General features: G+C 39.8%; 1 protein-coding gene across 1 annotated transcript; it reads right to left on the reverse strand.

Annotated features, from left to right (window-relative positions):
* Positions 1 to 229: 229 nt before the first annotated feature.
* Positions 230 to 20,212, reverse strand: pdzph1 (PDZ and pleckstrin homology domains 1). The gene is made up of 13 exons (XM_040037122.1): positions 19,966 to 20,212; positions 17,585 to 19,867; positions 14,839 to 17,079; positions 14,584 to 14,745; positions 14,049 to 14,210; positions 11,261 to 11,362; positions 5,835 to 5,945; positions 5,544 to 5,722; positions 5,302 to 5,459; positions 5,073 to 5,115; positions 4,720 to 4,906; positions 1,838 to 1,973; positions 230 to 1,368 (listed from the first exon to the last, which is right to left on the reverse strand). Exons 2-13 carry the CDS (start codon positions 17,736 to 17,738, stop codon positions 1,269 to 1,271), a joined length of 3,735 nt encoding a protein of 1,244 aa, XP_039893056.1. The 5' UTR covers positions 17,739 to 19,867; positions 19,966 to 20,212; the 3' UTR covers positions 230 to 1,268.
* Between the last annotated feature and the right edge of the window lie 1,600 nt (positions 20,213 to 21,812).

Genomic DNA, 21,812 nt, shown 5'->3' on the forward strand with positions numbered 1-21,812 from the left:
CTATTCTGTTGTTCTACAAAAAGCCCTACGTAAAGCAGGAATATCTTACTATTTATTATTCAAGAAACTCTATTAGTAGCACATCTCCTAATCCGAGGTTTGGTGGTTCAATCCCTGCATGCCAAAGTGTCACTGAGGAAGATACTGAATGCAGAAAGAGTTCCTAAATTAATTTAATTTGAATCATAACATTTGTAAGAAATGGATGGTAATTAAATGTAAGAAGAAGCAAAATCTCAGGAATTGATTGTAGAATTTATTACAGTGACAGTAATACATTTCTGTCTGTTCTACAGTGGGGGGGAAGTATCAAAAGGAAAACTGGTATAAAAAACACCATATTAATATAAAAGCATAGAAATGTCAACATGTGATATAAAAAATTTAAAAAAATGAAACCTGCCCAAAGAGTTTTTGGAATTCACAACACAGTATAAATGAAGTACAGAACAAAATGGCTAAAGATTAGAGGGCAATTAGCTAAACTGATGTAATCAATATCTTTTTGTTTTCACTGAGTCTGTTGTTAATTTTAATCTTGTGAATTGTTTTACGAAGCTATCTAAAAACATTTTTTAACTGAAGTACGTGCACACAGAAAACAATAAAATGACGCACATTTCCTTTAAGAAAATGAAAAATATCAGAAGTAATTTTATTAATATCCAGATATTATTTTGCCTATAAGCCTGATGTCACCGTCCTGCACAATCCACAGCATTCTTAAGTAGTTGGTGCTGTCTATAGAGACAGGCATACAGGACGTGTGAAGGATAGTTTCAAAGGAAAAGAACATGGTTGTTTAAAAACAATAAAAAGGTATAAGGTATTTTTAGGTATAAGATTAGTTAGGTAAAATAATACATCACAGGAAATGGAAACAAACATGTAATCCTTTTAATACAGTCTACAAAGAGGAAGGTGATCGATGTGATATTTGAACAGTTTAGCGATGTACTGACTTTTCCCATGTGACTGTTTTTTAATCATAATAAAATTTATTTATAGAGTATAACTTTTACGCCTCATTTGTTTGCGTATACAACCTTTATCTTTAAGCAAATAAAAAAATTAGAACCCATTGCAAAAATCCACAATGAATTATAAAAAATGAACGAGGCTGAAAGTAAGCAGTGTAAAAAAAGAGAAGAAAGAAAAATCAAATAAATAATCTTGTCCCTCACATATGGAAAGTATAGCAGTCTGCAAACAGGAGGCTTAATCAGTGATCCACAAGATTCTGTCAGTATTTACAGACACATGTTCATTCACATTCTGGTCTCTTCTGGTGGTCCATTCATGTAGTGCTGAAGTGCCTGGTGTAAAGGCAGCCACTTCTTTATTGAAGCTTTGATAGCTATAATCCATCTGTAAAGAAAAACAGAAACGTCAACATGTCAACATCTTTCAACTGTTGTTTTTAAAAATATATATATTTTAAAAAGCTTATGTACGAGATAGTTTGATAAATCCTGCAATTGTCGTCTAATTTAAGCAGCACACTGGGATAGAGAGTGGAGAGTCGGAGGGCAGAAGCAGCAGCAGCACACTGAGAAGCAGACACAACAAAAACACACTAGAAAGATGTCTTTGTGTACAAATAGAGTAACAGAACGTCACCACAGTCCCTGGCGTTGTTGGGTCAAATAGAAGACGCTGTTACAAGTCAGTCACTTTTGATACCTAAACCACACTCATACAAAGCTCTCTTATACTGACACAGGCGTACTAAGTGCAACATCACAGGGGTTGCTGTTCCTAGTACTAAGAAGACATGCTGGTCAGCCAACAAGCTCACATACTAAGCCTGTGAATAAAACAAGAGTCAGCTCCTCACCGTTTATTTTCATTTGCGTTTTCAGCACACAGGTAGAAAGTTCTGAACTCATCAGATGGAGGTTTCAGCTCAATGATTGAATTCTTGGCTCCATAAGACTGCTCTCGCACCATGTAACCCTGAAGGTAGATGCCACCTGAAGAAATGATGATAAGATGAATATATGTTCCATTTTTTTCACAAATGTAGTCACTATGGAAGGTCACCAGACCAGATCATTCATTCGCAGCAGCAGGTCATGTATTTGCTTTCCTTTGTCAATCAAAAGAGAAAAACCAGCTTTCAGCATTTATTATAAAAAGAATTTCATTTAACTGGTAAGTGGTTATGCAGACACTTGAAGTGAGATTTTAAGGGACAAAACACTGTGAGACATAACCAATAGGTTTGAGTGATTGGCTTACTTGTCCTTACCTAAAAAATAAAAATGGGAATAAACATTAGTGACATTTTACATTGTATTTATGCCATTACATTCATGCTGGTAAGGCATAAAACTAATATGAAACAGAAAGAAAAAAACTCCACGGTGGCTGTTACAATAATTTATATAAGACCAAGGTGAAAAAGTATGTTTCTGTCCCACAGTTTCTGGCCAATTAGAGAAGAGTGTATACAATAAATTGTTTCTCACCATTGCACACAGACCTGTTTTAGAACATCTGTATCATGTTGAACATGGGTCTAACAAACCCACAGAGATCCATTATTTAATATACAGAATTCCTTTGAGCCTTTATTCGATCCTTATTTTGATTCACCAGTTCATGAAATAGGCTGTCCGCTTGCTGTGGATGCACATATATATACCGTATATGAGCTGAAAATCAGCCTTGTTGACTGTTACCAGCTTATCAGAAACAGCCTATGCTGATGATAGTGCTGATGTTTTTTGTTGTGTCACATTAACGTTTCCCCGTCAAGTGTGTTGTTGAGATAAAGAGCATGAACAAAGTTTATGAGAACAGTATTTTTTAGAGTGAAGATTTATTTGTTACCCTAACATAAAAGAGGAATAAAATAGGACAAGAATAACATGACCAAAGGAGAATTTAAAACACTCCTGTGGCAGTCCTATAGAAATGTATAGGTTATAAAGTCATGATAACTGACACAAATAAACCTATTAATGAAAATGAGCGTATAGTTTGCTTTTCTAATGAATATACCAAGTTTTGCTATGAGATTGGCTTGGAATTTAAAAACTGGGGCAGTAGCAGTGTCTCTAAAAAACTCGATTGAATTCCTAATACACAGAGGAGCAGATAAGTAATAATAACACCACTCTAAATGTACAGACGAGTACTAGGGCCACAGTAAGAAAAAAGAATATTATTGATCATTTTAAGACTAAAGTTACACTTTTGACAAAAGTAATTCTATTTTGAGAAAAGTTTCTATTTCTATTCCTATAACTATTACCTTTAGTGTACAGAGACGAAAATATTTGCTATTGTATAAAGCTCAGTAAGCTGTTAATTCACCTGTAGTACACTCCCGATCAAAAGTTTAAAATCATATTTTGCAGGGTCTCTCGCAGCGCACCATCACAGCTGAGGTGGGATGCAGTAAGACAGTCATTTGGAATTTCTTAAATGATCCTGAGGGTTATGGAACAAAAAAGTCAAGTGGAAGACCGAAAAATATTTCACCAGCACTGAGCCGGAGGATGCAGTTGGCTGTCCGTCAAGACACTGGATGATCCTCGACCGAAATTAAGGCCGTTACTGGTGCCGACGGCAGCCTGATAACCATCAGACGGCATCTGACACCGAAGGGCTTCAAAAATAAAAAACATCTTCAAAGGCCTCGTCTCCTTGAACGCCACAGAACTGACTGTTTGGACTTTGCAAGACAGCACCAAACATGGGATGTTTCCAACGTTAATGGCGTTGAGAATACCATCACATTTTTTGGACCATCCTGCGTGTTCCCTTGATCTTAATCCAACTGAGAACCTTTGGGGATGGATGGCAAGAGAAGTTTACAAAAATGGACAACAGTTCCAGACAGTAGATGCCGATGCTTTGTGCGGCCGTCTTCACCACTTGGAGAAATGTTTCCACTCACCTCATGGAAACGCTTGCATCAAGCATTCCGCAACAAATTCTTGCAGTGATCAACAATAACGGAGCTACTCATTACTGAGTTCATGTCTGGATCTTTGATTTCTGTTTTTTGGGGGGTTATGGGTTTTTTGAAGGTGTGGTCCTGATCTTTTGATGTAAAACAGTCAGTTTCAGTTTAAGCATTGTTTTCAATAAATTGAATGCTCAGAAAAATGTTTTGTCTCACTCCCATTTCTTCTTGTTGCATGTTGAAGCTTTACTTGGAACCTTGTTAAGATCCAACCATGGAAAATATGATGTTTTTTTACCATTTTTCAAGTGGTCTGAAACTTTTGATCAACACTGTATAAGTAAGACCAGCTTAAACTCTGGAATCTTGACTTTGAAAATGATATAGTTGATAGTACACCCTTAATTTTTACTGATTGTTAACATCTTATTGCAAACTTCAGTTTTATTGTTGAGAGCCCAGCACTGGTACTGTCTGGCATTTTCTGCTTGTGACATTTATATGACATCAAATAGTTTTTATAATTACAGTCAATTTTTTGCAGCCTTTTTTCATCAACATTAAACATTTTAACAGAACTGTCCAAGGCTGTGGGAAGCAGGGGTGCTGCGGGTGCTGCAGCAACCCCTGTCACCAAAGACAGACATCACAGTGCCACCTGCCAAATGCTAAAAAAAAAAAAAAATCAATAAAACACCAGTTCTGTCATTATTTTTCTCAGAAATATTTTTCCCTTCCTATAATTCTGGAACTGCCACTGCTATGTTCCATGTCAGTGTTTAAAACATGATGTAGAGCTGTACCTTGTGCGTGAGTTGCACGGATGCCACTGTACAAGTAGAGGCACCCATCCTTCAGAATGCAGTAGTGCTGTACCCAGGAATCCTTGCTTTTATCCATTTTATGAAGCAATCCAAGACAGTCTGGATTTTTTACAGCCAGCGGGGGCAGATTAGAGTTGTGTTTAGTGACATCCACCCAAACATGGTTCTAAAACATAAGAGTTATTTGAGATCAATTTAAGCTTAAACTGGTAGTAAACCACCACAGTCAACAACATGACCTATTTACTCCAATCTGAGGTAAATGTTATATGCAATTAAATGAACATTTTCTGTAACAAGCCCTCTTTGATTTATGAAAATATAGAACTTACTTGTGTAATGGTATGGGTAGCTTTCTCCATTGCTTCCAGCCATCTGGAATCCAACAAGACAAATAAGATTTTAAACATGGTTTTTATTTCAATTTCTCTCTTTCGCTTTTTGAAGAAATAAAGAATATAGACTGCAGTTTAAAGAACTGCAATTAGAATTCAGAATACAGAAAAAGAAAATGGTACATAAAAATATTTTAAATATGTTTGGTTTGGAAAGTCTTTCTACCTTTTCATTTCCTGGTTGGAAGTGGCACAGAAGAAGTAAACTCGAAAACCAGACTGAGGATGACACTTAAACACAAATGGTTTTCCAAGTGAAGTGTCTGGTCCCACCTCAGCCCCTTCCATCTTTATTGCTGAAAGTGCCTGCCTTTTGCCTTCATCCTGTAATGACCATGAAGTAGTGCCAAAAGCACACAAAAATTTCTTTGTGGACTGTTTGATTTTGATGACCTGTATCATGCTTACCCGTTTGTGTCTGTAGTAGTAAAGGCAGCAGTCATGCGTCAGTACAAACCACCTCTTTCTCCATCCTTTAATCAGACCAGACTGAGTACGCTTATGAAGGTAACCACGACAGGCTGGTCTGGGTGTGTTAGGACCACGAGCAATGTCTGAACCAACAGTCAATGTCAGAACATCTGGACCTATAATATCAACAATATCACAGTTACCATCTAATTTAGCCTTCTGGCCTCCATATTGGTTCTTTATGAGTCCATTCCACAAATGTGCTTTATTGTTTATAGCACAGCACACCTTGTCTGGCTAAATCAGCAGCTTCAGAATGAGGAATGCTGGTGACATCAATACCATTGACAGCTAGGACATAGTCTCCTACCATCAACCCAGCTTCCTCTGCAGCTCCATCTGAAACAGAAATAAATAAATGTTAAACTAACAAGGAAACAACACGATGTAAGTTATCAAAACAAATGACAAACAGAAAAGCAAACACAGTCCTTACAGTACATAATTGCACAGAAATTTTTTCAAGTATGACACAACCTTTTTGTGGAGTTAGATTTTTGCTCATCTGCCTTCCCATTCTAAGTACATAGGGCTGAGCCCATTTGGGGCTACAACAGCTTCAAATCTGGCAGGGATTTTTTAAACCATTCTACTAGAAGTATATTTGTTAGGTTTTACACTGATATGGACGAGAACACCTGGCACACAGTCTTCCCTCCCTAAGGTGTTTTAGGACTCTGTGCAGGTCAGTCAAGTTTTATCACACCAAACTGGCTCATCTGTGTCTTTATAGACCTTAATTTGTACACTGATTCATGTTGGAACAGGAAAGGGCCAACTGTTCACAAAAAGTTCAGAGCATGAAATTTTCCAAAATGTCTTGCAATGCTGAAGAATTAAGAGTCCCTTTCATTGGAACAAAGGGGCTGAGCATAGCTCTTGAAAAACAGGCCCACACCATAATCTCCCTTCTAACAAACTTTGCACTTGGCACAATGCAGTCAGACAAGGAACTTTCTCCTGGCAACCACCGAACCCAAGACTTGTCTATTGGAATGCCAGAAGGAGAATCGTGGTTAGTCACTCCAGGGAACATGTCTCCACTGCTCTACTGCAGTGACAGTAGTCTTTATACCACAGAATCCCCTGCTTTAGGCTTTTTATTGACCATGGTCTTGTGAGGCTTGGATGTAGCTGCTTGGGCACCCATTCCATGAGCTCTCTACACGACTGCTCTTGAGCTAATCCGAAGGCCACATGATAATTGGAGGACTGTAGTGACTAACTCTACAGAAGTTTGTGATCTCTGTGCACTATGTGCCTCAGCATCCACTGGCCCCGTTCTGTTACTGTCGTTTCCAGTCCATTCCACTTATTATAATACCACTAATATGTATGTGTAATATTTAGTAACAATGAAATTTCACAACTGAACTTGTTGCACAGGTTGGATCCTATCAGGGTACTACACTGGAGTTCATGAAGCAAGCCATTATTTTACAGATGATTGTAGAACACAGGAATTCAATGATTTGGATGGGTGGTTGAATACTTGATATATAGAATATATTAAACAAGAAGTACCTGCACAAATAGATGGGCGTTATACAAATTGGTTAACAAGGGGGATTGGACCATTTTGCTCATTGTCAGGAAAAGAAGGATTACATAGTTTTGAAAAACTAAGAGACACCTATGGTTTGGAAAACCAAGATTTTTTTTCAGATATCTCCAAGTCAGGTCCTATTTCAACAGTAACATAAAAACTACAGAAGAACATAGTGGAGGCCTAGTCCCCCTTATAATAGAAGCTTATAAATGGAAGATTAAAAATAAATTGATAGCTAAACTTTATCAGAACCTACAATCACTCAAGGATCAATCAACCAATTATATTAAAATTAAATGGGAGATGGAGGCGAGAGTTAACATATCAAAGTAAAGTTGGTTAAATACATGTGGAACACATATGAAAACTACTAGTTTAGGTTACTGGAGGGAATTCACATGGAAAAATGTTATTAGGTTTTTTATAACCCCCAAAATAAAATACAAACAAACGGATCGATACTGCTGGAGAAACTGTGGGGAAAATATGGCAGATCACTTTCATATATTTTGGAAATGCCCAGTAATCCAACCATACTGCAGTGAAATGGTGAAATGGTTGAATCAATTTACTTGTTGACTGGTCTCAAATTAAATTTGGATTTCTGTACTGTGTATCTGGGCGATATCCCATCAGCAGTCTTCTTAAGGGACAAATATTTGATAAATATCCTGTTGGGAGCGGGTAAAAAAGCTCTTACCAGGAAGTAGCTGGAGAAAGAGCACCCAACAAAGAAAGATTGGATAGGAATAATGGAGGAAATATACAGAATGGAAAAACGTACATCTCTTTTGAACCTCAAAACAGACCAATTTCATAAAAACTGGAGGAAGTGGGAGAGATTTGTTGAAGGTGGCAATGTGGGATGATGGGTGGTGGGTTATATAACCATAGTTTAGCTAAATATTTTCATGCAACCACTGGAAGAAGAAAAGCCAGCTAAGGACATGGCCACTACTTTTAGAAGGCACCTCATAAAATAGACTGGGAATATCCTTCCGAACATCACCAGGGGTGGACTGTAAAGTGCTACGTAGACTTCAGCAGTAACACAAAACCTGAAGACACAGGACCTAAAAAGAGGTGGAGGGGAGCTCCCCCAGACCGGGCAGATATGAGGCTTTCACTATGCCAAGATGTTGTTGTCAGTGTGTATTATGTTTTTGGGGTTTTTTTTATGTGGATGAATGTCAAAATTATAAAACTTTCAATAAAAAATAAAGTATAAAAAAAAAACCAAGAAGTAAAGTATAAATTTGCAGTTTTTTACTAACTCATGTTTTATACCTAATTCTTGATTCAATTCAATTTTATTTATTTAGTGCCAAATCACAACAAGAGTTGCCTTAGGACACTCTATACTGTGAGGTAAGGACCCTAAAATAATACAGAGAAAACAGAGAAACTCCAACAATCTAATCGCCCTACATGAGCAAGTGCTTTGGTCCCTTTTAATAAGGAGAAACCGCCAGCAGAAACAGCCTCAGCAAGGGGCAGCCGTCTGCCACGAACATTTGGTGGTGTGGGGAGGAATACAGGACAAAGACAAGTAGTGCAAGAGAGTCGGAGAATAATAATAAATTGTGATTAACTGCAGAGTGATGTTTTATATGTGCATTGAAGGACATATCGTGGTCAAAATTGACTCTAAGACTCCTCACAGTGCTACTGGAGGCCAAGGTAATGTCATCAAGAGTAAACATCCAGTTGGATTCAATATTTCTAAGATTTTTAGGGCTAAACTATGCACTAACCTATAGCTGAATTAAACATAGTGTGTGGTGAGGTCTCTCCATTTACCTGAACACATTGAAATGTATTAGATAGATATAGTTCAAACCACTGCAGCGCAGTACCTGTAATTCTTACACCATGCTTTAATTGCAACAATATTGTTGTTGTTGTTATTATTATTTTTATTATTGTTGTTGTTGTTGTATTGTATGGTATGGCCTGTATTTGTATAGCACTTTTCTAGTCCCTAAGGAGCCCAAAGCGCTTTACACAATCAGTCACCCACCCATTCACACACACATTCACACACTGGTGATGGCAAGCTACATTGTAGCCACAGCTGGCCTGGGGCGCACTGACAGAGGTGGTTGTGGTCAATCGTATTGACTACTGAACTGAGGTTTAGCAGGATAAGCACAAAGATGAGTCCACTGTCAGAGGCCATAAGAAGATTATTTGTAACCTTCACTAAAGCTGTTTCTCTGCTGTGATGAGCTCTGAAACCTGACTGAAACTCTTCAAATAAGCCATTCCTCTGCAGATGATCAGTTAGCTGTTGGGTACTCTTTCAAGAATTCTTGGGACAAAAGGAAGGTTGGAGATTGCCCTATAATTAGCTAAGACCGCTCAGTCAAGTGATGACTATTTAAGTAATAGTTTTAACTACTGCCAACTTGAAGGTCTGTGGTATGTAGCTAATTAATAGTGATAGGTTGATCATTATTATAATAGTTGTTTTCTTTGATTGCCTCCCCAATCGGACCAGTAATGACATGTTTAGCAAGTGGTACCCAAAAATGATGTGGGCTTTATAAATGATTGGGAAATTTTCTACAGAAAACCCAGTCTTGTTAGGAGAGAAAACATCTATCCCACTTTGGATCGAGCAGCTCATGGATGGGCCTCATTTCTAGAGATCTGGCCAGTTTTATAAACCCCTCCCCCAAAACGTGACTATCCAGAGTTGGGACCAGGAAGCAGAGTTGCAATCTTACACACCTCTCATCACTGGCAGTGTAGACTTAGAGACTGTGTCAGCTCCCAAACAGACAAACCAAAACTGATACTGAAAACAAAAAAAAATATTTAAACATAAAAATATTTGTTGTTGTCTATTGTCCATTCTCACTCAGAGTTGATGATTTCTCTGCCTTTTTATCTGATTTAGAGTTTAGGTCAGATAAAATAATTATTATAGGTGGTCTTAACACCCAAGTAGATACTAAAAATGAGAGTCAACGTGACATTTAATCTATTATTAGACTCAATTGGGTTATTTTTGAAAATGTTAAAGAGCCCACCAAGAAGTAACAAGACTAGAGATCAGGTAGCTGCTCTGCACTGTTGCCACATGGCATTGAAGAAGATAACATTGGATTAATTATATCTTTAAACTTAAACCCTCTGGAACACAAACTTGGAGTAATCAGGACCCTACAACACCGGGCAGAAAATGTTCCCTCTAAGCCATACACACATGTAAAGAAAGCTCTTAAAACATGTGGTTCTCCTAACTGGGCTTTTGACAAATCAGCAAAGATGCACAGAGCAGAAGGTCAGACACAACTAGGGAGAATCAGGACAAGCAGAACAATATTGTCATCTCTTATGTAGCAGGTTTATCAGAGAAACTCAGGAGAGTCTTCTCCAAGCATGACATCCCAGTGTACTTCAGACCCAGCCTCACACTCAGACAAAAACTGATTCATTCCAAGGACAAAACTCCCGTACACAACCTTAACAATGTAGTGTATGCTGTACAGTGCAGTAAGGAATACTCAGACCTCTACATTGAAGAAACCAAACAGCCACTCCATAAATGCATGGCACAACATAGAAGAGCCACCTTGATGGGACAAGACTCAGCTGTCCATCTGCATCTAAAGGACAAAGATCACTCTTTTGAAGATGCCAATGTTCACATTTTGGACAGAGAAGACAGATGGTTTGAATGAGGAGTGAAAGAAGCCATCTATGTCCACTGTAAACGACCTTCTTTGAACAGAGGCGGTGCCTTACAACACCAACTGTCTGCCATCTATAATCCAGTTTCGAGATCCCTTCCCAGACGCCTAAACGCCCACTCACATCCTGGGCCATTTGACCTCAGGAAATCACATGATAGGTTGGGGCTAGATCTCACAATGGATTCACCTGAAACCCTGATTGTGGCCCACACCTGTTTTCACACCTTGGCTCGTGTGATTAGGTAGAGGATAAACAGGGGGTCCACGAAATGTGCAATTACACTTGCATCATGGTTACTTTTGCAATGCTTAAATTCCAGCAAATAAAAAAACACGCAAAATAACAACTACAAAGCAGTTGAACACCCTGTTGAGTCAGCACTATGATATAGAAATTTACTTACTTGTGTCAACCTCTGTGACCACAATGGGTTTAGAAAACTGTATTCGAAAGCCCCAGGGATATTCTCCTGTCCCTTTGCTGATCTTAACAGTCCTCTCTCGAACTGGAAGATGTTTGAAGATGATGAAAGAGATGTTTAACAAGAGCAGCAAAATGTACATATGCACAGCAGGTAAAAAAGGTATTGAACTCATCACCAATTTTCTAGGTAAATATCCAATGTACACAATCAAACCAAATATGTATATAAATTAATTTATGTGTAATAATGAGAAAATGACACAAAATCGTCATTTTAATAGCACTCTACTTTTTACACAGTCATACTCACTATTTACAATTCACACCCCAATGCATACACCCAACGGGCCACGTTTAACACTGACAAGCAGAGATAGGAGCAGGCAGGTCTTCATGCACCCGTGTTTCCTGCACCTTGTCTGGGGCAGAGGTTGGCTGGTGTTCCAGGGTCAAGCCAACTGCATCCCAGGGTTGCTGTTGGCTCTGGGGATCATCCATTCATCCGCACTTTGAAGGGCAGGGTGGATGTGGATGGTTATCTGTCTTTGTGCAGCTTCATGAGGGGGGGTGGGGGTTCCTCTCCCTGCTGCTATCCACTGGTTGTTGTTGCCCCACCCACAGGATATGGGCATTTGCTGGCTCTGGGGTGCCTGGCTGGGCGATTTGGTGTGATTGCTGACCTGCTGCCTTGGGGCTGTGGTTGGCTTGGACGTTTTTGTTGCATTGGGGCTCCACCGATTGCGCCCAGGTCATTTCCTCGGATTGTGCTGGGATGGCCGGCCTCTGCCAGGGTCAGCTGCCTAGTGCCTCTGGTTCTTTAGCGCTCCTGCCTTTTAGCTGTGGGCTTCCCTCTTCCTTAAACCGGAGGGGACACACTTTGGCCTCGGATTTTCAACACTCTTGGGGGACTGGGTGGGGTCTTCCCCTGTCTGTCTCTCGTCCCCAGGGGACGTTGTTGCAGTCTCTCACTCTCATTATCAAGTACGTTTCATGACAAACACCCATGCACAGGCACTCACATTCTTTCTTTCTCTCTCTATTTCACACAGACACTCACACACACGCAAAATTGTATGTTTCTCTTGGCAAAGCAAATGTGTTTGGCACAACAAAGCATTTAGATCATGAATCTGGTTGCTAAAACTTCCAGACAGGACAGGTTACTAAAAAGAAAGAAATATATTTACTTTGAGAATTGTTAGTTTGTTCAATACTTATTTTACCCGCTGTATGTACACTACCAGTCAAACGTTTTAGAGCACCCCGATTTTTCCAGTTTTCTACTGAAGATTATGCAGTTTAATGCCTCATTGCACTCTGAAATGAAAGCATATTACAAATAAGCAATGCAAAGCACAGAAATCGTGGAATCAATTTATAGAGCAAAATGTATTCTAAACTTTTGACTCATCAAAGTAGCCACAGATATAACAGCTGAACATACCCGTGGCATTCTTTCTACAATAACAATCAAATATTCTTCAAAACGTTTTTCCCATATCTGTTACAGAAGTTCCCATAAATGTGTGGCCTTTGTAGGTTGCTTTGCTTTCGCTCTTCTGTCTAGTTCATCCCAAACTAGCTTGATGGATAGTAAGTCTGGAGACTGTGCTGGTCACTCCATGTTTTCAAGCTTACCATCTTGTTCTTTTTTCCTGAGGTAATCGATTATCTTGCTATAAGAGGAGCTCTTGACCAACTAGGCGCATATCAGACGGTACTGCATGGTGCTGCAGAATGCTGTGGTAGCTGTTTTGGTTCAGGGTGCCTGTCACTCTGTACAAGTCACCACCCCCTGATCCAGCAAAACAGCCCCAGACCATCACACTTCCTCCTCCACGTTTGACAGTTGATGCCACACACTGTGGAACCATCCTTTTGCTTACTTGACAGCATCCAAAGATTCCTTGTGATGAACCAAAGATTTCAAATTTTGTCCATTTTCCAGTCTTCTGTAGTCCAGTGGCAGCATTTCATGGCCCAGGCAAGCCTCTTTGTTTTATTCTGACGTCTTAGCGAGGGCTTTCTTTCTGCAACTCGTCCTGTCAAACCTACAGCTTGAAGGTTTTCTTCACAGTTGAAACTGAGAATTGCTTACTACAGTTACTATTAAGCTGTGCTTGAAGCTGTTGTCCTGTGTGCCGCAAGCTGTTAACTCTCAGAAACTTGTTCTCTGATTCAGTTGTGGCTTTGCATCTGCCAGACCTCTTCCTGTCAGAGTTTGCCCCAGTTTATGAGTGCCACTGTACTCACTGACACCTTGACTTTCTTTGCAATTTATCTGTAGGAAGACGTACATTTTTAAGTGTTATGCTGGTGTGGCTCTCTTCCATTGTCAATTTTGTTTTTTGCACTGTTTTTTTTAGCAACACACTACTTTCTGCAGTACAGTGCTGTTCAACTGATGCTCACGAGGGTACGGTACCACAGTGTGTTCCTACACTGCTGTTATGCAGACAGAGGGGGTTGTAAGTAAGTAACCTTACCTTTTTTTTAACCTCTGGCAGTTCACCACGTACCTTTGTACCATTTCAAGCTATTCATTGGAGTAGAACTACTTGAACTGCAATAAATAACTGGAAAAATTGGGATGTTCTAAAACCTTTGACTGGTAGTGCTAAGTTAAATTCACAGTAATATCTCTGCAGTACTCAAGAGTTTCTCAGTAATTCTCAGTAACAACTAGGATTCAGTAGTAAATGACCTGTTACTGTTGTTAAATTAAATAAAGTTAACCTTTTTGTAAAAACACAAAAGCTACAGCTTACTTGAGACGGCACGAGTTCTGGTGGTTAGGCTGGTACGAATTCCCCCAGAGCCTACATTATCTCCTTGAAAAATCCATGCTGATGAGTGGAATGTTTCTGTATAAAAGCCCCTGTCTTCATTTTCTTGAAATGCTATGTCCATAGAAGGCGTGTCCTCTGATACTAGCAAAACAAAGAAAGACACAAATCAAACAAAATAACACTAAACAGCACAATTCATTACATATAGATGCATTTCTATATCTGCAGTTGTCAAATCAGCAAAGAAGTGTAAGGAGCTTGGAAAGAAAGCGACTTAAGGGTTTGAATACCTGTCCACCATTTGGTTGTATAAAACTGAAGAAACCTCGCAGATGAGACGTGAAACATCTTCACAAAACTTAAAGAAGTCCAGTCACTTTTTATGGATAATAAACAGATAATACAGCACTCTGCTTGCACCACTTACTGGACTGGCAGATCAAATTTAATCACTAAACTTACTCTTTATGACATTTTTTCCCTGACATTTGTTCAAGCTTTGCATCAAAGTCACCTGATTCCTCTGTGATGTCACTGGTGATTGAGCTTCCTCCAACAGAGCTCCATTGCTTGCTCTCTTTGAAGAGCTTTCGCCTTTTAGCCAAGTGTTCAGAGCCACTTGTTTCTGGATCTTTATGAACCACAGGCTTCAGATGCTCCTTGATCTCTAAAGAAGCTGGGAATGGTCATGAAGAATCACAAATAGGTGAGTTTTACATAACTAATTGGCTGAAACGAATTTAAATGAATATGAATTGAAATAACTTACATTTAGATACAATCTGTTTTTCGGTCCTGTTAGTTTTACTAAGCGTCTCTTTTGCAAGGACCTCTGTGTCTTTAAAATCTTTTGCTGGACCTGATGATATGCTTGCAGGTTGTCTTGAATTTTCTGTGTCGAGTTCCAGATAATCTGTCCCCTCATTTATCAGTGGAAGAATAGGGTCGGTATCTTCCATGTTTTCACTAGTTGGTTTAGGTTTAATGTCCTCTGTAACCTCATTTAAGTTTAATGATTCTACATCTAAGTCCTGCAAGAGGGACATGCATGGGTCGCCCACAGCATTTCTAAAATCCCTCTTTAGACAACTATCCAGGGATAATTGTGAGTCCCTCTGCAAGAGTCTTGGCTCAAATGCACCATCTGTTATTGTCTGAACTGAGAACTTGCTATATCCGGGTAAAAAAGAGACTGAATCCTTCTGGTTTGCATTTTTAACCTCATTGTTTGCAGATAGTATTTCTGGGTGACTCTGTAGCATATGTTCCTCTGAGCCACTGCAGGATGGAGGGATGACTTGTATAGAAAAAGCTCTTCGAGTTAGCTCTTCTGTAAGGGGCTCTGGACTGTGATATTCTCCTTCTCCAAATTCTTGGTCAAATCCACTGTCTGCTACTTCACATTGATCAACAGTATATTCACAATCATCAGTGTCTAGACTTTCCATATCCTTATAAATGCTCAAGTTAGTATCATGTTGACTGTTGAAGTCATGTCTTTCACAGTGTTCAGTGTTCATGATGATTTCAGGATTAATCTCAGAACCAGTCACATAGAATGGACTGAGCAATGGCTGTGCTCTGTCATGGCTGTCTAGAATTTCCGAGACTTGTTTTAAACTCCCTTTGGTTTGTGAAAATGTATCATTTTCTAATCCAAATGCAGATAACCTGTCATTGCCCTTTTCAGTCCTTTCCAGCCTCTCTGTCTGGAGGGGAAGTGAGCACATGACCAAAGAGGAAAAAGATTCTCTGTAAGGTAGCTGGAGATCTTCTTGCATCAGTCCTAGACCCTGTGACATCCCAGGAAATGTTTGACGTCTTTTCTTGGGTAATGAACATACTTTGTGTTCGACGGTGGCAATACTATTATTTCTAATCCAGGATTTTCTTTTCTGACTATTGATGAAGTCTTTCATGAAGCTAGACCTGTTGGTAGACATCAAGGGTCTCATGAACACGGGGTCATAATTGTCAGATTGTGATAACTCATCAGAAGAAGGTGGCAGACCCCCTCTTTCTTCTTCTTGTGCACAATATAGACATTTAAGTTCCTCAGTGGAGGTCAAATGCAAGTCTCCTCGTTTATCAACAGCTGGACTAGAAGTGTTGATTCTACAAGAAGCTAAGTCTTGTGTCAGACCTTCTAAACTATTGTTTTTAATATCTGCAAACTCTTGGGGTGGGGGGATGTGCCAGAACTCATCACCAGAACTGAGACTTGTATGGAAACTTTGCCTCTTTCCTTGAGGTTTAATATTTAACAGCAGCGGTGGGCTTGATAGATGATCTGCCAGTTTAAAGTCTCCCGATCCTTGTTGTTTGTCGTCACTACAGCATTGACTGCAGTCTGGATTGTCCCATATATTTGCAGATCTGGCACATTTTGAATCACAATAAGGCTCAGTTTGTTTACTTGTGGTTCCAGTGTGATCTTTGTCATTATTGTTGTGATTTTTTTCCTCATCAGTGACATTATCCAATGGTTGTTCAGAAGACTCATTGTCTGGCATCCATGTCTCCTCACATTTGCTCTTAAAAACCTCAGTACTGGACCAGCTTTTATTCATGAAAACAAGTGTGGTCTTGTTGCCAGATGTATTAAGCTGAAGTTTTAAATGTGATCCAGTGCAGTTAATATTCAGGATGTTAGTAACTGGAATTGGTGAGTGGATTTGATTTTCAGATAAGGGTTCTTGTGACTGCTGAAACATAATATTTGGTGATGAATCTCCTGTTACAGAAACTGAGGTTACTATTTTCACTCCGTTCTTCTCGTCCTTTGTTGTTTTGGTATAAATACTCTTTTGGTGTGCAAATGAATTCAAGTGATAATCTTGCTTAAATCTTTTCTCCTTGGGTTCAGGATTGTTGTATTTTTCCTCATCTTCAGATCTTGACAGTACATTTTCCTTTCGAAAAGAGTCTGTTTCTCCCTTTTCAACAATGTCATCTTTGGTGCAGACAGTGCTTTTGTTCTGCTTTTTAAAGATGTATGGTGAGATACTCTCTGAAAGAAAAAGCAAAATAGTGAAATAATTATATTAGAGGATGTTTGACAGTATTATAATGCTTACTCATAGTTTGTTCTGGTTTCTTTCTAATATTGAAGGCCCTTTACTGTAACAATATAAAGCTCCTAAATTCAAATGTTGTTGTGAGTTAGTGCTACATAAATAAAATGATATAACACAATTTTCCCAACACTACAAAATTACTTTGGAACTGGTGAATTTCATTCTGGGGTTGCTTGATTGTTGGATACCTCGTGCATTGAGGTTTAAGTACTGATCAATACTTTTGCTTGTTTATTTTAACTTTTTCTCCCTAAAGTTAAAAGCCCATTAGGATTCAACATTATACTAGTTATGCCATAAAACCCACCATTATGAAGCTGTTATTAGTCCTCTACCGGTCTCAAGAAGTACTTGCACATTGTATGCACGTGTGGAGAAAAATGTGAATCAGCTAAGCACAAGATTAACCTCACTGCGTCCTTCCAAGCTCCAACTCACGTTTGTTGCTGCTGGAGCTCTTCCTCCTCTTGCTATTTCTCCTTCTCCCCCTCTTGCTCATTCTGAAATCCACCACAGTCTCACATCCGCTGGGAAACGAAACACTGAACGAAGACAAACAAGTGTTGTATTTTTTATGGGTATATGTACACATTTTGGCTCAATACATTTTCAGATTCCAGACTTAGCAAATCATATCTCAGTTTGCTCTGACTGTTTTAATGAATTTTTTTCTTTTTTTTTTTTGCTTTTTTGCTTGCCATTTTTTACACTGACATGAAAGCAATTATTAAAGAAACAGAAAATGTAAGTCATTAAGATGCTTAATTCTCAGTATTTATCACTATTTTTTAAAAATACAAACACTAGTAATTATTGAAATGTCTAATTTCTGTTGAACAAACTGACACAAAAGGAAAAATTATAACCTGGCAATATCCAGTTATGTACAGAAAGTTTATGCACTGATACATAATCCTGTGCAACTCAGTTAACATGTGCATCAAACAGTTTCCTGCTTAAGGGGCTGGTCAGAAGCAAACAAAACAACAAAACCTCCTTTTGTCTGAATGAGCACCATCTATAAACAGATAAAACATCAAATTGTGTTAACAAGTTAGAGCTGACACCTGGTTTTGTTTTGTTTTTTTGTTTTGTTTTTCTGAGAAAGACAAGAGATGATTTTCAATAAAAGACAATAATGTCAGTAAAGTCAGACATGTGACTTATTCAAATGTGAAAATTAGAGCTGTTAGGTTACTATGGTTAATGTTAGAAAGCTTTGCTCTATAGGGATCATGTTGACCAAGTAAACTTATTTTAAAAATAGAAAAACATCTGACTTACCTATTGATGTGATATCCTGATGACTGCTATCAAACCTTTATGTAGAAGACATGAAAAGATAGACAGACAGCCGGCAAACAGCTGCTTCTTTTCCACTGTCTACATTGTCTGCGTCTCTCAGACTGTTCCAGTTCTTATTGTTTCTATTCTTGATACTAAGCAGCTTATTACGCTTAATCTTGTCAGCCACTGATGATGCGGTACTAAGCCTGCTTATTCAGCTATACTTTTTCACTGGTCAATGAAAGCACATGATGCACATTTTTTCCTACATGTTTAAAAAGCATTCACCCCTATCTCTCTATGTCCTTTTTTCACAATACCAACTGTGAATAACTACCTCCCTTTTGCTCAACGATTCCTGCAATTATTTACTTTCTTTTAATGTTTATATTACACTTTGCAGAGCCAAAGCAAAGTGTTGAGTTTCACTAAAAAGACTATTGCCTTTTTGATGAAGGTGCTAAAGTATGGATGCCTCTAAAGAGAAATAGGATCATAACAGAACAGTTATATTAGCAGGAGTCATGTAGGACATTAGTTGTAATTAAAAGAATTTTAAATTCAATTCTGAATTTCAACAAAGGTCAACAAGAATGGTGACAATAGACCTTAGTTGCTGCATTCTAAACAAACTGAAGATGGGCTACAGATTTTAGATCAGTTGGAGAGAAAGGAACCAGGTCAGAGCAGTTTCCACTTCGGGTAAGGAGACCAGACAATACAAGCATGCAACCTTTGCTTTTTACTTTATAAAACATTCCAAAAGGTATATCTGGCTTCCTTACACAGACATGGAATTAATGGGGTTAGGTTAATTGGTTATTCTAAGTGTCCAAAGGTGTGAATGTGAGTGTGAATAATTGGCTGTCTCTCTTTGTTAGCCCTGGGTCAGATTAGTGACCTGTCTGGGGTGTACCCTGCCTCTCATCCTATTGTAGCCCCCCGTGACCTTGAAGGATAAGCAGAAGAGAATGGATCGATGGATGGAAAAGTACGGAGCCTTCATCACACACAAAGGTTAATTATGGAATTCCTCAGGATCCACAGGTTTACAATTCTGTTTAGATTATGTGTTTCCCTTAGCCAGTTGTAGATGAAGCTCTCTCTGTCAATGAAGCCAGATGACAGAGACCAATTACTTAAAGTGCAGGAATGTCTTAAAGACATTATACCTGACTTACCTCTAATCTCCTTCTTCTAAATTTAAATAAAACTGTCACAGTTTGGCAGGGCAAACCGTGGGGGTGTAGGGAAGGAGGACCCAGGCGTGGAGCTCTGTGTGTAAACAGTGTGTTTATTTACAGTGTAAGGAAACCAACAACAATTAATCCCCGTGCTCTCCCGTGACTCCCGTGTCGTGCCCTCCTTGTGCTCTCTGCTCCCGTGTGTCTGCACTCCCGGTGCTTACTGCTCTCCCGGCTTCCCACGTTTCTCCTGCAGGAAACAATAGCGGCAGCTGTCAGGACACTTAACTATAGCAGGCATGCACTCAAGGACTAAACCTAAACTGCATTACTAATGTGGAGTCTCACGCAATGATCCTGCGTCGGTGGGAGCTCCATCGGTCTCCTAAATAGCTCCCCTGACGAGTCTGATCAGCAGCAGGTGTGCATGGGGCGTCAGGCGTGGCCAATCCTCTAGCAGGACCACGCCCATCAGGCCTGCAGGTGCTTGACATCCACACACATATATACGTACACATACACACACACACACACACGCCTACACATACAATAAGTGGAACACCGAACAGAAGCATAGAATTACAAATACATATCACAATATAATTCATAACTGCTCGGGGATCTATCTATCTATCTATCTATCTATCTATCTATCTATCTATCTATATATATATATATATATATATATATAGATAGATAGATATAGATATAGATAGATATAGATATATATATCTATATCGATATAGATATATAGATATATAGATCTATATCTATATATATATATCTATAGATCTGCAGGGGCCTGTCCTTCCATGATGGTTCCTCGTCTCCCTCCTCTTTCTTGGGTTTCTGCTGCCTGAGGTATTCACTGAGCACTCGGTCAGTTGGGGCCATCTTCCCAATGTATTCTTGGATGTTCGTTGTCTCATCCTGGACTGTGGTGCTGACACTCACCAGTCCCCGGCCCCCTTCCTTCCGCTTAGCGTACAGCCTCAGGGTGCTGGACTTGGGGTGAAACCCTCCATGCATGGTAAGGAGCTTTCTTGTCTTTATGTCAGTGGCTTCTATCTCCTCCTTTGGCCAGCCTATTACCCCAGCAGGGTACCTGATCACGGGCAGGGCGTACGTGTTGATGGCCCGGATCTTGTTCTTACCATTCAGCTGACTCCTCAGGACTTGCCTGACCCTCTGCAGGTACTTGGTGGTTGCAGCTTTTCTAGCGGCCTCTTCATGGTTCCCATTTGCCTGCGGGATCCCCAGGTACTTGTAACTGTCCTCTATGTCTGCAATGTTGCCTTCTGGTAGTTCAATCCCCTCAGTTTTGACTACCTTCCCTCTCTTTGTTACCATCCGACTACACTTCTCCAGTCCGAACGACATTCCAATGTCATTGCTGTATAGCCTGGTAGTGTGGATCAGTGAATCGATGTCTCGTTCACTCTTGGCATACAGCTTGATGTCATCCATGTACAGGAGGTGGCTGACAACTGCTCCGTTCCGTAGTCGGTATCCGTAGCCAGTCTTGTTAATGATCTCACTGAGGGGGTTCAGGCCTATGCAGAACAGCAGTGGGGACAGAGCATCTCCTTGGTAGATCCCGCACTTGATGGTGACTTGTGCTATGGGCTTGGAGTTGGCCTCTAGTGTTGTACGCCACATCCCCATTGAGTTCCTGATGAAGGCTCTTAGGGTCCCATTGATCTTGTACAATTCTAGGCATTCCAGTATCCAGCTGTGGGGCATTGAGTCATAGGCCTTCTTGTAATCAATCCAGGCAGTGCACAGGTTGGTCAGTCTGGTCTTGCAGTCTCGGCTGACTGTTCTGTCTACCAGTAGCTGGTGTTTTGCGCCTCTGGTATTCTTGCCAATTCCTTTCTGTGTCCCACTCATGTATTGACCCATGTGCCTGTTCATCTTAGCCGATATGATGCCTGACAGGAGCTTCCATGTAGTACTGAGGCAGGTTATTGGTCGGTAGTTGGAGGGGACCGGTCCCTTCTTGGGGTCCTTGGGGATCAGGACCGTCTGACCTTCGGTTAGCCATTCCGGGTGTCTCTCGTTAACTAGCAGCTGGTTCATTTGTGCTGCCAGACGCTCGTGGAGTGCAGTCAGCTTCTTTAGCCAGTAGGCGTGAACCATGTCGAGCCCTGGTGCTGTCCAACTCTTCATACTGGAGACCCTTTCTTGGATATCTG

Source organism: Simochromis diagramma, unplaced genomic scaffold (genome assembly GCF_900408965.1).
Source record: "Simochromis diagramma unplaced genomic scaffold, fSimDia1.1 OVJJ01000330.1, whole genome shotgun sequence".
Lineage (NCBI taxonomy): Eukaryota > Metazoa > Chordata > Actinopteri > Cichliformes > Cichlidae > Simochromis > Simochromis diagramma.